Genomic DNA, 14,242 nt, shown 5'->3' with positions numbered 1-14,242 from the left:
TTAACTGGTTTCCTATAGATGCCCACTTCAGATTTAAACACTGATGCTTGCCTACAAAGCCAAAAATGGACCAGTGCCCATCTAACTTAAAGAAAATATCTTGCAAATAAACAAAATGAGCTAAAAGTCAGTCCTTTCTAAAAATAAATAAATAAACCCTGCATGTTGAATTTGTTCTTAACGATATAATCGCTAAAGTGATGAAAATAGATGGGACTATTTTTTGTCAGGGAGGCCACCATAACTCCATCGTGCCTGATGTTATTTTCCGCGAGCACAGCGGAGGTGTACAAGTGCATGCTATATGAGACTGTAGTATAATATTATGGTCTAGCGTGACTTCTCGTCAATTTGTTTGCATTTCTCTCCAAAAATTATGACAATGCAGTATTGGAAAAGGAATCAAAACAAAGTCGTGGCAAGTTTATTGCCTGTTTATTAAAAAAAAGACCTGCTTATCTTCCATCTATTTGATATGTGACACAGTGGTACGCTGTCATGCTGCCGGTGTTTTGCATTGAAACAAAGTCAGGATCACATCTGGCTTCAGTTGTCGTTTCTGCCTCATGTCTCACTTCTTCCCAGTGATTTTTTCATACAAGTCCTCCACAAAACAATCTTCTGTAAAATGCTCACTGCACAATTTGCTCATTTTTCCAGGGGTAAAGTTTTCTCGCTTTACTTTATGAAGCCACTTGGCCAAAAGTCTTGGATCCAGGATGGAATGAAGAAGGTGTGCGGAGTCCTACGTCACGCAGCGCCACCCTCGTTTTCGTCTCCTAATACTGTACATCCATGTATCTGGCTAATCCAGTATGGCCATGCCCAGGGAAATGGCCCAATGGACTGATGTTACAACTTTAACATGTTTTTTAAGCTAAAGTCCACTTGTTTTATTTGTTTTTTTCCCCTTCATCTAGAACATCTTGTATTAATGTATAATGATGACATTTCTGTATAAGGGAATCACTTGATGAAGAGTGTGACTACAATTTGTGTTGGGAGTTTTGTCTCAACAGGTAAAACCGATTTGCTGATCATCAGTGTTTATAAGGTACTGCATGAAACTGAGGAATTCAATAAGCATAAATGACACTTGTGAGATTTTGAGGAACTCTGCAAAGAAATGCTGTGCCATGAATAAATAAATAAATAAATAAATAAATAAATATTGTATTTGTTTTGGAAACTGATAGAATCAGTTCCCTTGGCACCTGTTACTAACTGTGTGGGAGGCTATCTACTTCAGTTAAATTTCTCCTTAAAAGACACACTTTCTGCCAGAAGTGTCTGCAGACATTTATTCAGACATTTATAAGTGAAGCAAATGAAACTTTGTAAATATCAAATAGATTATTGTTAGCCCATAAAACTGTGTTCATCGTTGAGAGTTATGCAATCAATTCCCACCTATTATTATTATTATTATTATTATTATTATTATTATTATTGCATTCTAATGCAAGACCTGACACACTGATATTTCTGAAAGACAAAGAGCCCCATATGGTTATATGCAGACCCATGTGCAGTGGATGCATTGAGCTGACAAAGACCTGAGACAGCAGAGGCCTAAGCTGCAAGACGAAGCTCCAGACTGATCATGTGGGCTTTCTAATGAGACAAGAGAAACAGACAGCTAGGTCATGAGTGATGGAGTAATCCACTCTTGAATAATTCATAGCAACATGTGAAATGAAACATGGCATGAGATTAGTGCTGTTCTGCTCATCATTCTCGTCCACTGTGGACTCAGGAACCACCCCTGAGCAGATTTAGCTTACTTTCTTTAAAACTGCAGTATATCATAAGGATAAAAAGGGATTTGTTTGCAAAATCATTGCTTTTTGAGTTTGTATCAGTGCAGCATCAGAGGTGGACAAATCACTAGCCTAGGTGCTTAGGATAAGATGATTTTATGTCTGGGGTATTAGATTTTTATTCATGGCTGGTTTCCTAGCAGACAGATGCATTAAAATAAAGAAAAAAAAGGAAAACAACCTTACTCTTTATTGACTTTTCCAAAACATACACACACACACACACACACACACACACACACACATATATATATATATATATATATATATATATATATATATATATATATATATATATATTTATTTAGTCAGTCACCAATTGTGCAAGTTCTCCCACTTAAAAAGATGAGAGAGGCCTGTAATTTTCATCATAGGTATACCTCAACTATGAGAGACAAAATGAGAAAAAAAATCCAGAAAATCACATTGTCTGATTTTTAAAGAATTTATTTGCAAATTATGGTGGAAAATAAGTATTTGGTCAATAACAAAAGTTCATCTCAATACTTTGTTATATACCCTTTGTTGGCAATGACAGAGGTCAAATGTTTTCTGTAAGTCTTCACACACTGTTGCTGGTATTTTGGCCCATTCCTCCATGCAGATCTCCTCTAGAGCAGTGATGTTTTGGGGCTGTCACTGGGCAACAAGGACTTTCAACTCCCTCCAAAAATTTTCTATGGAGTTGAGATCTGGAGACTGGCTAGGCCACTCCAGGACCTTGAAATGCTTCTTACGAAGCCACTCCTTCATTGCCCGGGCGGTGTGTTTGGGATCATTGTCATGCTGAAAGACCCAGCCACGTTTCATCTTCAATGCCCTTGCTGATGGAAGGAGGTTTTCACTCAAAATCTCATGACACATGGCCCCATTCATTCTTTCCTTTACATGGATCAGTCATCCTGGTCCCTTTGCAGAAACCAGCCCCAAAGCATGATGTTTCCACCCCCATGCTTCACAGTAGGTATGGTGTTCTTTGGATGCAACTCAGCATTCTTTCTCCTCCAAACATGACAAGTTGAGTTTTTACCAAAAAGTTCTATTTTGGTTTCATCTGACCATATGACATTCTCCCAATCTTCTTCTGGATCATCCAAATGCTCTCTAGCAAACTTCAGATGGGCCCGGACATGTACTGGCTTAAGCAGGGGGACACGTCTGGCACTGCAGGATTTGAGTCCCTGGCGGCGTAGTGTGTTACTGATGGTAGCCTTTGTTACTTTGGTCCCAGCTCCCTGCAGGTCATTCACTAGGTCCCCCCGTGTGGTTCTGGGACTTTTGCTCACCGTTCTTGTGATCATTTTGACCCCACGGGGTGAGATCTTGCGTGGAGTCCCAGATTGAGGGAGATTATCAGTGGTCTTGTATGTCTTCCATTTTCTAATAATTGCTCCCACAGTTGATTTCTTCACACCAAGCTGCTTACCTATTGCAGATTCAGTCTTCCCAGCCTGGTGCAGGTCTACAATTTTGTTTCTGGTGTCCTTTGACAGCTCTTTGGTCTTGGCCATAGTGGAGTTTGGAATGTGACTGTTTGAGGTTGTGGACAGGTGTCTTTTATACTGATAACGAGTTCAAACAGGTGCCATTAATACAGGTAACGAGTAGAGGACAGAGGAGCCTCTTAATGAAGAAGTTACAGGTCTGTGAGAACCAGAAATCTTGCTTGTTTGTAGGTGACCAAATACTTATTTTACTGAGGAATTTACCAATTAATTCATTAAAAATCCTACAATGTGATTTCCTGGATTCTTTTCCCCCATTCTGTCTCTCATAGTTGAAGTGTACCTATGATGAAAATTACAGGCCTCTCTCATCTTTTTAAGTGGGAGAACTTGCACAATTGGTGGCTGACTAAATACTTTTTTTGCCCCACTGTACTTGTGACAAATAAAGGCTTCTGTATGAGCACACTGACTTTGTTTAGCGTCACTCTGATGAGAGACAAATGCTATCTCTTCCATTCATAAAGTATGGCCAATTTTGCCATCTTTGACACCCAGCTACCAGTGGCTATGGTATCTCCTGATGATAATTCTGTTCTAGCACTATGAGCAACCTGCTGAGGTTTTATTGTGGATGCAGCTATGATGTGCTACGATAGAAACTTTGATAGAAGAGAATAATAATCAGATGCTCATTTGTTTCTCTTAGCCTGTATTAATGCATTGAAGTAGCAAACTAGCTCAACATAACTTTACATTACATGGCATTTAGCAGATGCTCCTATTCAGAGCAATGTACAACGAGTGCCAAAGTCAGGGACACGAAGTGCTGAATTTCTAGACAAGTAAGTTCTACTGGCAGCTGAACAAGTGACAACAATACCTAGTGAAATATTCTGTTGAAGTACCAATACTCAAACAGCCAAGGCAACAAACCAACCATATAAAGTACAACTAAATAGAAAACTCAAATGGCTAACTCCAGGCTAGGCGGTACACAGCCTGGGTTGGCCCTTATGAAAAAGTACTCTAGTCATATACAGTACCATAGTAATATGATAGTACTCATGACTATAGTATTTTGGTGGTATTTTCATCACTATAGTACTATGCCATAGTAATACTATAGTCTTTCAGACTATAGTAATACTATTGTTTTTAAGACTATCATTAATACTATAGTTCTCTAGACTATAGTAATACTATAGTACTCATACTGTAGTAATACTATAGTTCTCTAGACTATAGTCGTCATCGGCATTCTCTTGTTCCCGAGGATCTTTCCTTCCGTCATCAAGGATGGTGATGGGCTCGCTGGTGGCTCACAAGTCCAATTCTTGCTCTAAAGCGGTGGGGGCACTTATCACATGAAAATGTTGGGAGTTGCGGTGGTAGCAAAGCCTTCTCCTTTCTTCGTTGTCGTTTGACTTCAAGTTGAGATCTTTTTTCCATCTCAACGCGCTCGGTGCCCTCTCTGATGAGGTTTTGCCACTTTGGTCGCATTTTAGCCACCTCCTCCCAGGTGTTAAAGTCAACATTGGTGGCCTTCAGGGTTTGTTTCAGCTGGTCCTTGTCATGTCGCAGAGGGACACCACGAGCGCGTTTGCTTGAGCTCAGCTCGCTGAACATAATTCTCCTGGGGAGCCTCATCTTGCTCATACAGATCACATGTCCTGACCATCTGAGTTGATGTTTAATGATGGTAGCTTTGATGCTGGTTGCCCCTGCTCTTTCCAGGACAGCAGTGTTGGTAATGTAGTCCTGCCAGCTGATGTTGAGGATGGAGCAGAGCTTCTTTTGATGGAATTGTTCCAGCTTTTTTAAGTCTCAGCGGTACAGGGTCCATGTCTTGCAGCTGTATAGAAGGGTGGAGATGACTACAGCATTGTAGACCATGATCTTTGTTCTGATGTTGAGGTTTTTGTTCTTAAACACACGGTTGATGAGTCTTCCGAAAGCGAGGTGCACTGCCTGGAGCCTGTTTTCGACATCTTTGGTGGAATTGCACTGGATGGAGAGCAGGCTTCCAAGGTAGGGGAAGTATTCCACGCATTCGATGTTAGTTCCTGCAATCAAGACATTGCAGATGGGTGGGTCCATGTGTGGTGGTGGTTGTACCAGGATCTTGGTCTTTCCAGTGTTAATGGTCAGACTGAAATGGGAGTATGCAGAGCAAAAGTTGTCAACTGACTGCTGCAGTTCTAGGGCTGAGTGAGCCAGGGCAGCATTGCTGTTTGCATATTGCAACTCTGTCACTTTGCAGGTGGTGGTAAGACGCTTGGAGTGGAAGTGAGACAGGTTAAACAGTCCACTATCGAAGCGGTATCTGATCTCCACTCCTGGGTTGTCCGGTGGAACTTCGTGTAGCATGGCGGCGAGGTAAAGAGAAAACAGATTTGGTGCAAGAACACAACCCTGCTTCAGTCCACAGGTGATGGAAAATTCATCTGAGATGGTGTTCTGGTGGGTGACTCATGCTATCATGCCATCGTGTAGCGTCTGGATCAAGTTGACAAAGGGATCTGGGAGGCCGAAGCGTGGTAGCACGGCCCACATGGCTTCTCTTGGCATGCTGTTGTAGGCCTTTTCTAAGTCGTAGAAAATGAGGAAGAGGGGGTTTTGTTGCTCTCATGCCTTTTCCTGAAACTGTCATGCACAGAAAATCATGTCGATCGTTCCTCACGAGGCACGGAACCCGCATTGGGATTCAGGCAAGATGGTTTCTGTAACCTTGTGAAGGCAATTGAGGATGATTCTAGCCAGGATTTTTCCAGCAATTGAAAGTAGGGATATCCCTCTGTAGTTGCAGCAGATGTTTCGGTCCCCTTTCTTGAAAATGGTGACAATCAGTGCATTTTTCAGATCGTTCGGTACATGCTTTGCCTCCCACATTTGGAGCATCAGATTGAACAGGCAAGTCTTGAGGCCAATTCCACCGTGGTCCAGCAGCTCGACTGGGATGTTGTCAGGTCCTGCGGCCTTTCCCCGGCATATCTGCTTAAAGGCAGTTTGAAACTCGCTAAATAAGGGTGGAATGGACAGCCAGGGTCTAGGAGGGTGCTGAGGCATGTTCCGGAGAAAGTCCTCCACCGCAGATGTGTTGTGGTTGAGCAGCCTGTTGAAATGTTCCTTCCATTGGTTCAGAATGTCCTGGCTTTCTGTCAGAAGCATGGTGTTGTCCCCTGATAGAAAGGTTCCTGTGGATGTTCTCTTGGGCCCATAGATTGCCTTGGTGCCCGCATAGAAGTTTCGATAGTCTCTCGCATCAGTGTAGTGCTGGAGCTCAGCTGCCTTTTCTTGCCACCAGTTGTTTTGGATCACGTGGAGCCTCATCTGACACCAGCTTTTCAGTTGTTAGTAACAGGTCTTCTTTTTGGTGGAGGTGGGTGTTAGGGTTTTGCTGGGATTCGAACCTGGTTCGTTGGTGTGATGATCCAGCAAACCCCCACTAGGCCACCAGGGGAATGACTCAAATGCAGAGGCGTGAGGCGGAAGTAGAAAAGTAACAAAAGGTTTATTAATACTATGTACACCAGGGGTGCCCACACTTTTCTGAATGGTGATCTACCTTTTAAGTGACTGACTCAGAATGATCTACTAACTACGCACATTACGTGTCTTTTTTAAATTTACAATACCAAAATTAACACAGTGTCATACGGGCTATTTCACTAAGGTTTCACATTTAAATCACAAGCTGAATTCATTTATGATTGAGTTTTATTTCCATACCAACCCTGGAAATAACAACAGTAACATCCACAATAGAGGCTACTAATCAGCATGTGATTTCATACACAGTGACATCACATTGCTCATACAATTTAGTAGCCTACATTTATGATAAAAAAAATCCACACATTGAAATGTAACTTTTTTTAACACTACGATTTTCTTTTAACATACATACATAGATAGAGGCATTTGGCCCACAGTACACACTCTCATACTAGAACTCACTGTTCAAACTGAAACTTTCAGACAATGAATTAACTTTATGTGTACATTGCATGTAGCCTTTTTTTTTTTGCATGTGGCAGGTTCACATTACATTGCCCATAAAATTCAGGCCTACATTTATGATCAAAGTCCACACATTGAAAATGAACTTTTTTAAAACTAGGACTTTTTTTTAACATGCATAGAGTGGCAATTGGCCTACATTACACACCCTCTCACACTACAATTCACTGTTGAAACATTGAAACTTTCAGACAATTAACTTTATGCATGTAGTCTTTTTTTTGTGCATACACAGGGGCATGTTCACATCAGTGGTCAGTAGGCTACCTTATTCAGATGATGACTTGCATTGGATGGAGTCAACAAGGGATGCATAGTCCGGGATATAGCTACTGATAGCCAGTCTCAGACACGCCTCCAAATGATCGTCGGTCAGGGTGGAGCGGTATTTGGATTTTATAATTTTCATATGTGAAAAGGCTGACTCGCACAAGTAAGTAGACCCAAACATTGCAGTCAGAGATGTTGCACATTTTCTCATGTTGGGATACTTTTCTTCTGTGAGCAAACTCCAGAACTGTTCATTGGCCCTGGACTTCAGGTTAATGTCTGCTTGCAGTGTCAAGATCTCATCCTCAACTTCAGCAGAACTGAGCTGAAACATTGTTGAGATTTTGGAAGCGAGGACATCGACCTCAGCATCCTCCCGAAAAGGGAAGCACATGAACATGGCAACTGGCTCGAGTAGAGCGAAGTCTTGAAATCTCCTGTCAAAGTCTGACAGGACGGTGTCAATCTGTTCTGCATAACATGCACTGTCAAACTCCGTTGAGTCCTTTCCTTGATTATTCAGCTCAGATGCAAGGTTGCTAAAGTTTCCCAGATCATTGCGTTGGATCTTTGAAGAAAGCAGTTTAAGTTTTCCTTTGAAGGCATTCACTGTGCTTATCATATTGATCACGAGTTTCTCTTTGCCCTGTAATTCCACGTTTAGCTCATTGAGCATGTTTGACAGATCCGTTAAAAACGCCAAATCAAGCAACCAACGATCATCATTAAGTTGCTCGTATTCTGCATGTTTTTTCTCCTGAAGGAACTGCTTTATCTCGGGAAGGAGATCGCGAAATCGTTGCAGGAATTTCCCCCTACTCAACCACCTTACGTCTGTGTGAAGCAGTAGTCCTGTGTGGTCGCTGTCAGCCTCCTCAAGCTGCAAGCGGAAGAGTCGTCTTTGGAGAGATTTTGCACGGATAGAACAGGCCACTTTTGTTGCTACGTCCATGATCTCTTTCATGTTCAACATTTTCGCACACAACGCTTGTTGGTGTATGATACAATGGTAACTTAGAAAGTCAGGAAATGCTTCATCCTCTCGGCATTTGGCAACAAATCCATTACGCCTGCCTGTCATGGCTGGCGCCCCGTCCGTGGTGATAGACACCAACTTGCACACTGGAATCTTAGTCTTGTCGATAAAGTTTTTGAATATCTGAAAAATGTCCTCCCCCCGTGTGTGTGCGTTCATATGCAGAACTGCTAAAAGTTCCTCTTTTGCAGTCATATCATGAACCATCCGAATAAAAATGCACAACTGGGCTTTGTCTGTGATGTCGGTAGATTCGTCCATCTGTAACGAGAAGCACTCGCAACAGTCAATGTCCTTAGCAAGCTGCTGTACTAAGTTCTCGCCCATCATTTCGCATCGCCTGGTCACTGTATTTCCTGTCAATTGAACAGCTTTGACTGCAGACATTATTTCCGTTTTGTTTTTAAAGTCTTTAAACAACGCATCTGATGCCTCGATGAAGGCTTCCTTCACCATAACTCCATCCTGGAAACACTTTTTGTGCCTAATGATCGTGCGACTCACCCGGAACGATGCCTCTGTGGCGGCCTTGGCTTTCGACGTTGGCCGAGTGAAAAGAGACTGCTGTCCAAGAAGCTGAGACTTCAACTCCCTCACCTTTCTCTTTCTCAATTCAGTGCTTGGAGGAAAGTCAGTATCAAAGGTTCGATGAACCATTCGAAAATGTCTCTCTACGTTCCCTTTCTTTGGAAGTGCAATGCTGGATTGACAGATCAGACAGACACACTTCGAGTGTGACATCGTGAACAAGAAGTCCTCTTCCCATTCTTGATGGAAATGGTAAGTCTTCGATTTTTTTATTTGTTTACCTCCCTCATTCATTTCCGAATCATTTTTTGTAGGCTACTACACAGCGAATCGAGCTACAGCGAAAACGAAAATGCAGTGGTAAAAGGAAAGCAAGCAACAACTGGCGCTTGTCTGTAGTAGGCTATGAGATATGTTATGGTTGTTATGGTAATGGTGTAACAAACTTTGTAGCAGCCAGCAGACTGGCCTGTCTACACGTCAATCAGCGGGCACGTTATAATATCATTATGTGATAGGATGAATTGCTTTTCTGAAAACGCGCGGTTTTTTTTTTCCGTTTTTTTTCTTGCGGAGTTCTGTGAGCTACTCTCATTGGCCCTGCGATCGACCAGTCGATCGCGATCGACGTATTGGGCACCCCTGATGTACACTATATACAATCCAGGGCAAAACAAAAAAAAAAACAAAAACAAAGAGTATAATTCAAAAAGAAAAAAGCAAAGATGCAAAAGCTCAGAAGATCCACAAAACACAGTACAAAGGAAACTGGAGATAAACATAACAGCACAAAGACTCCGTGACAAGAGGACTGAACTCAGGGGTATAAATACACAAACTAATTAAGGACACAGGTGAAGATAATTAGGACTAACAGGCAATTAACAAAAAAAAACACAAAACACAGGAACAGTGGCGGCCTCTAGAGGCCAAAATAAATATGACACGAAAAGGAAATAACAGCGGCCTCTAGAGGCCAAAACAGTCCAAGTCCTAACAGTGGGATCTAGTTTGTGCACAATCCTAGCTTTCCGTTTCTCATCTATGATCGTGGTGATCTTGGCATCATTGCAGTCGAACCAGTCTTGGTGTTTCCGCTGGTGGAAGCTGATGATCTCTTTGGCTGCTTCATTGATAACGGCACGGAGAGTGGTCCGCTCTTCCTCAATTAAGCCTTGGTCCACCATATTTGGGCTAAGGCAGTGTTGTACAGCTTGTCTGTAGGCTTCCGATGTGGCTGGATGACACAGTTTGCCTACGTTGTACTTCCTTCGTGGCGGGGCGTTGTTTTGCTGATATTTTGGTTTATGGCATAATGTCAGCTTGAGTTTCAAAATGAGCAGTCGATGGTCTGTCCAGCAGTCATCAGCACCTGGCATGCATCTGGTGACAAGGACATTCTTTTTGTGCTGTTGTCGGATGATGACATAGTCAAGGATGTGCCATTGTTTGGATTGAGGATGCCTCCAAGTAGTTTTAAAGCGGTTCGGCATATGGAACTGTGTGTTAGTAATAAACAATTTGTGCTCTGCACACAAACAAAGGAGAAGAAGGCCATTGGCATTTCAGTTTCCAACGCCTTCCTTCCCAAGGGTGTTTTGCCACAGGCGGTAGTCCTTCCCCACCCTTGCATTGAAATCACCCAGGAGGAGTAGGCGGTAGACCGAATAGACCACCTAGACTATAGTAACACCATAGTTATCCAGGTAATAGTAATACTATAGTTATCTAGACTATGGTAATATTATAGTACTTGCACTATAGTAAAACTATACCATAGTAATACTATAATTCTCCAGACTATAGCAATACTATAGTTCACAATAATAATGCTATAGTACTCCAGACTATAGACCCTTTTCAGTCACGTGACCTTCGTAAACGCGACCACCATTTTGGACATGTAGCGGACTTCGGCTAGAATTGGTTTGAATGCGAGGAAGGCGACAAACGGAGAACATACAAGAAAAAGGAGCGAGATGCAGAAAACACCTTCGCTATCCAGCGACATAGGGCATTTACAGGGCGAGCAGAGGGAGAAATAACAACAGTAACGACACATTAGCAATGTCGTACAGAAATAACGGTTTATGGCACAGACCCTTCCGGTTCTCGCTCATCTAGCTGCTACAATTGGCCCTTTTCCACTACCCTTTTTCAGCTCACTTCAGCTCGCTTCAGCTCACTTCAGCCCGACACGGCTCGCGTTTCGACTACAAAAAACCAGCACGACTCAGCTCGCTTCAGCCCTGCTTAGCCCCTAAAACTCACACCGTTTTGGAGTGGGGCTGAAGCGAGCCAAAGCGAGCCGACTGAGGCTGGGGGCATGAGCAGACACTCCCCTGTGCACTGATTGGTGAGGAGGAGTGTCCTCACATGCCCACACACGCCCCGCGAGCGCGCTGGGATCTGTAAACACCGCAAACCCGGAAGGAGAAGAATTACGAATTACGAGAATTTCTGAAGCCTTATGCGCTTCGCCTCATCTATACGCTCTTGCCAGTATCTGTTGGCGTTGTCGGTGACAACAAGCCACAGCACCAAGACCAGCAACACTAACGACTCCATGTCCTCCATGTTTATTGTTTACTATTCGGGTTGTGAGACTACCGCTTAAAAGATCACTGATGTCACTGTTTGCGCTGCTTAACGACATCACCTGACGTCCACCCACTTTCGCTAACTCCACTCAGTGTGTCCACCCACTTCCAGCCAGCACGGTTCAGCGTGGTTGTAGTCGAAATGCAACTCCAACAGCCCCGCTCAGCCCGACTCAGCACGGCACGGCTCAGCCCGACTCAGCCGCGTTTGTAGTGGAAAAGCGGCAAATGACTGCTTAGACTGCAACAATAATACCTAACACACATTTAAGTATCCGTCGTAAAGACGTGAAACTCGTCGAGTGACGAGTGTGTTCATTGATAAGCTAACACAATCTAAAAGTAGACATACCATCACACTGCCCTGGTGCTGTGTACAGTTTACCTTCTATGGTTTGTGCACTCACTATTTGTCATTACTTTCTCCAACCGTTGTTACAGATTACAGGGAACGGCCTGGATTTAAGAGACAAATACATGTTCCTCTTGTTTTGAACACTTTTTGTAGGCAGTGCTTAATTTGTAAAGTGGGAGGTCCCGGAGCGCAGAGGATGAGCGGCTCCGGTGTGGAAAAAAAGAGGGGGGGAGGGGGGCACGGCGCTGTGCTGCGCTTCTGGGCATGTTTTGTAATAACACTGCAAATTAAGTTCATCTGCAGATATTTTGTGGATGTCGTTTCATGAGAGAAATCACCAACAAGACAGATATCAAAATCAGATATTAACACTAAATAAACTTGCATTTTTTTATTTAATTATTTGGGGGGGGGGTTGGTTACATAGTCAAAAGAGGTGTCGGATCACCAGATCCAGTGTAAATAGCTGCCGGAGCCAACGCCTGAGGTTCCGGAGCGCGCTCCGGCTTGCTCCCCCTCAAATTAAGCGCTGTTTGTAGGACAGTGCCTCTGATCTGTCCTACAGTCTACCAACAGCAAAGGAACACAGTGTTAGCTAATGTCGTTAGCTAATAGCTACTACAGAAGAACAAAGAGATTACAATGGGTTATTTTAGCCTATTTGGTTACACACTCGCCGCCACAGAATGTTAACAGCAATGTAATGCCTTTTCTGGCTAATTTTATTCGTCTTACCTCCAACAAAGTGGTCACTACACAAGCGTTGGTATGCCGCTATCCATCTTCTCCGTCGGTCAGCATCTACCGGGATCCGATAAAATGATAACCCTTGCCTTGTTTGTTGATGGTTACTACATCCAGGTGCACAACAATATAGTGGCATGATGGAAGTCTTGCTGAAAATAAACACTTTCTTTGCTGCCGTTCCTCAATGCTGGCTGTGGTAAACTACCGGTAGTACATGTCCAAAATGGCGGCCGCGTTTGTCGTGACGTCACGTGAAAAGGGTCCATAGTAATACTATAGTTCACAATTGTAATACTATAGTTCTCCAGACAATAGCAATACTATATTTCACAATAGTAATATTATAGTTGTCCAGACTATAGCAATACTATAGTTCACAATAATAATACTATAGTACTCCAGACTATTGTAATACTATAGTTCACAATTGTAATACTATAGTACTCCAGACTATACCAATACTATGGTTCACAATAGCAATACTATAGTTCTCCAGACTATAGCAGTACTATAGTTCACAATAGCAACATTATAGTTCGCCAGACTATAGTAATACTATAGTTCACAATAGTAATACTATAGTACTCCAGACTATAGCAATACTATAGTTCTCCAGACTATAGCAATACAATAGTTCACAATAGTAATACTATAATTCTCCAGACTGTAGTAATATTATAGTTCTCCAGACAATAGTAATACTATAATACTCAAGATCATGATAATACTGGAGCTTCTCGATTATGTGAAAAAAAAATCTCAGTTTGGAAGTGGTAGAACTAACTACAATATTACTGTACTTTTATTATAGTTACTATGGTAATACCATGAAAGAACCTACTGTAGTACTTCTGAATAACTATAGTAATTATTATGGTTGTAATGGTGATATTTGGGCTGTTATCAAGCTATAGTAATCCTATAGTATTTCCGAATAAGTATAGTACTACTATTGTTCTAATATTAATATTATACAACTGTCTATATAGTAAAACTATAGTAATCCTATAGTTATTACTATAGTACTTTGGTATAACTATAATATTACTACAGTTCTAATAGTAATACTATTATGCTGATAGTAAATCTATAGTAATCCTGTAGAAACTACTATAGTATTTCCAGAAAACTATAGTTTTACTATTGTTGTAATAGTAATACTATTGTAATATTATAAAAGCTATAGTTCTACTATAGCATAACTGTAGGATATTTTCATAAGGTCGGCTAGACTGATAGGCAGTTACACAGTGGGCAGGGAAGCAGGGGGGTGGTGCAGCCTGAAGAGACTTATTACTTATTACATTAGATACATTGCACTTTACACAATTAGATTTATGGCCAACCAAAACACAGAACTGGAGAGCATTTTTTTTTTTAACTTGCCTGGTGGGCTAGGGAATACGATTTATAATTTG

At 42.1% G+C, this 14,242-nt stretch overlaps 1 protein-coding gene across 1 annotated transcript; it reads right to left on the bottom strand.

Annotated features, from left to right (window-relative positions):
• Positions 1 to 7,556: 7,556 nt before the first annotated feature.
• LOC132888275 (general transcription factor II-I repeat domain-containing protein 2A-like) lies at positions 7,557 to 9,251 on the bottom strand. Its single transcript, XM_060924347.1, has one exon. It carries the CDS (start codon positions 9,249 to 9,251, stop codon positions 7,557 to 7,559), a length of 1,695 nt encoding a protein of 564 aa, XP_060780330.1.
• Between the last annotated feature and the right edge of the window lie 4,991 nt (positions 9,252 to 14,242).

Source organism: Neoarius graeffei, chromosome 6 (genome assembly GCF_027579695.1).
Source record: "Neoarius graeffei isolate fNeoGra1 chromosome 6, fNeoGra1.pri, whole genome shotgun sequence".
NCBI classification, from domain to species: domain Eukaryota; kingdom Metazoa; phylum Chordata; class Actinopteri; order Siluriformes; family Ariidae; genus Neoarius; species Neoarius graeffei.
The sequence above is the reverse complement of the archived record's forward strand: the minus strand, read 5'-3'. Positions and strand labels throughout refer to the sequence as shown.

What these genes read in the sequence shown, in the direction of transcription:
- LOC132888275 (XM_060924347.1), bottom strand. Translation starts at nt 9,251, where the DNA reads ATGGTTCATCGAACCTTTGATACTGACTTTCCTCCAAGCACTGAATTG.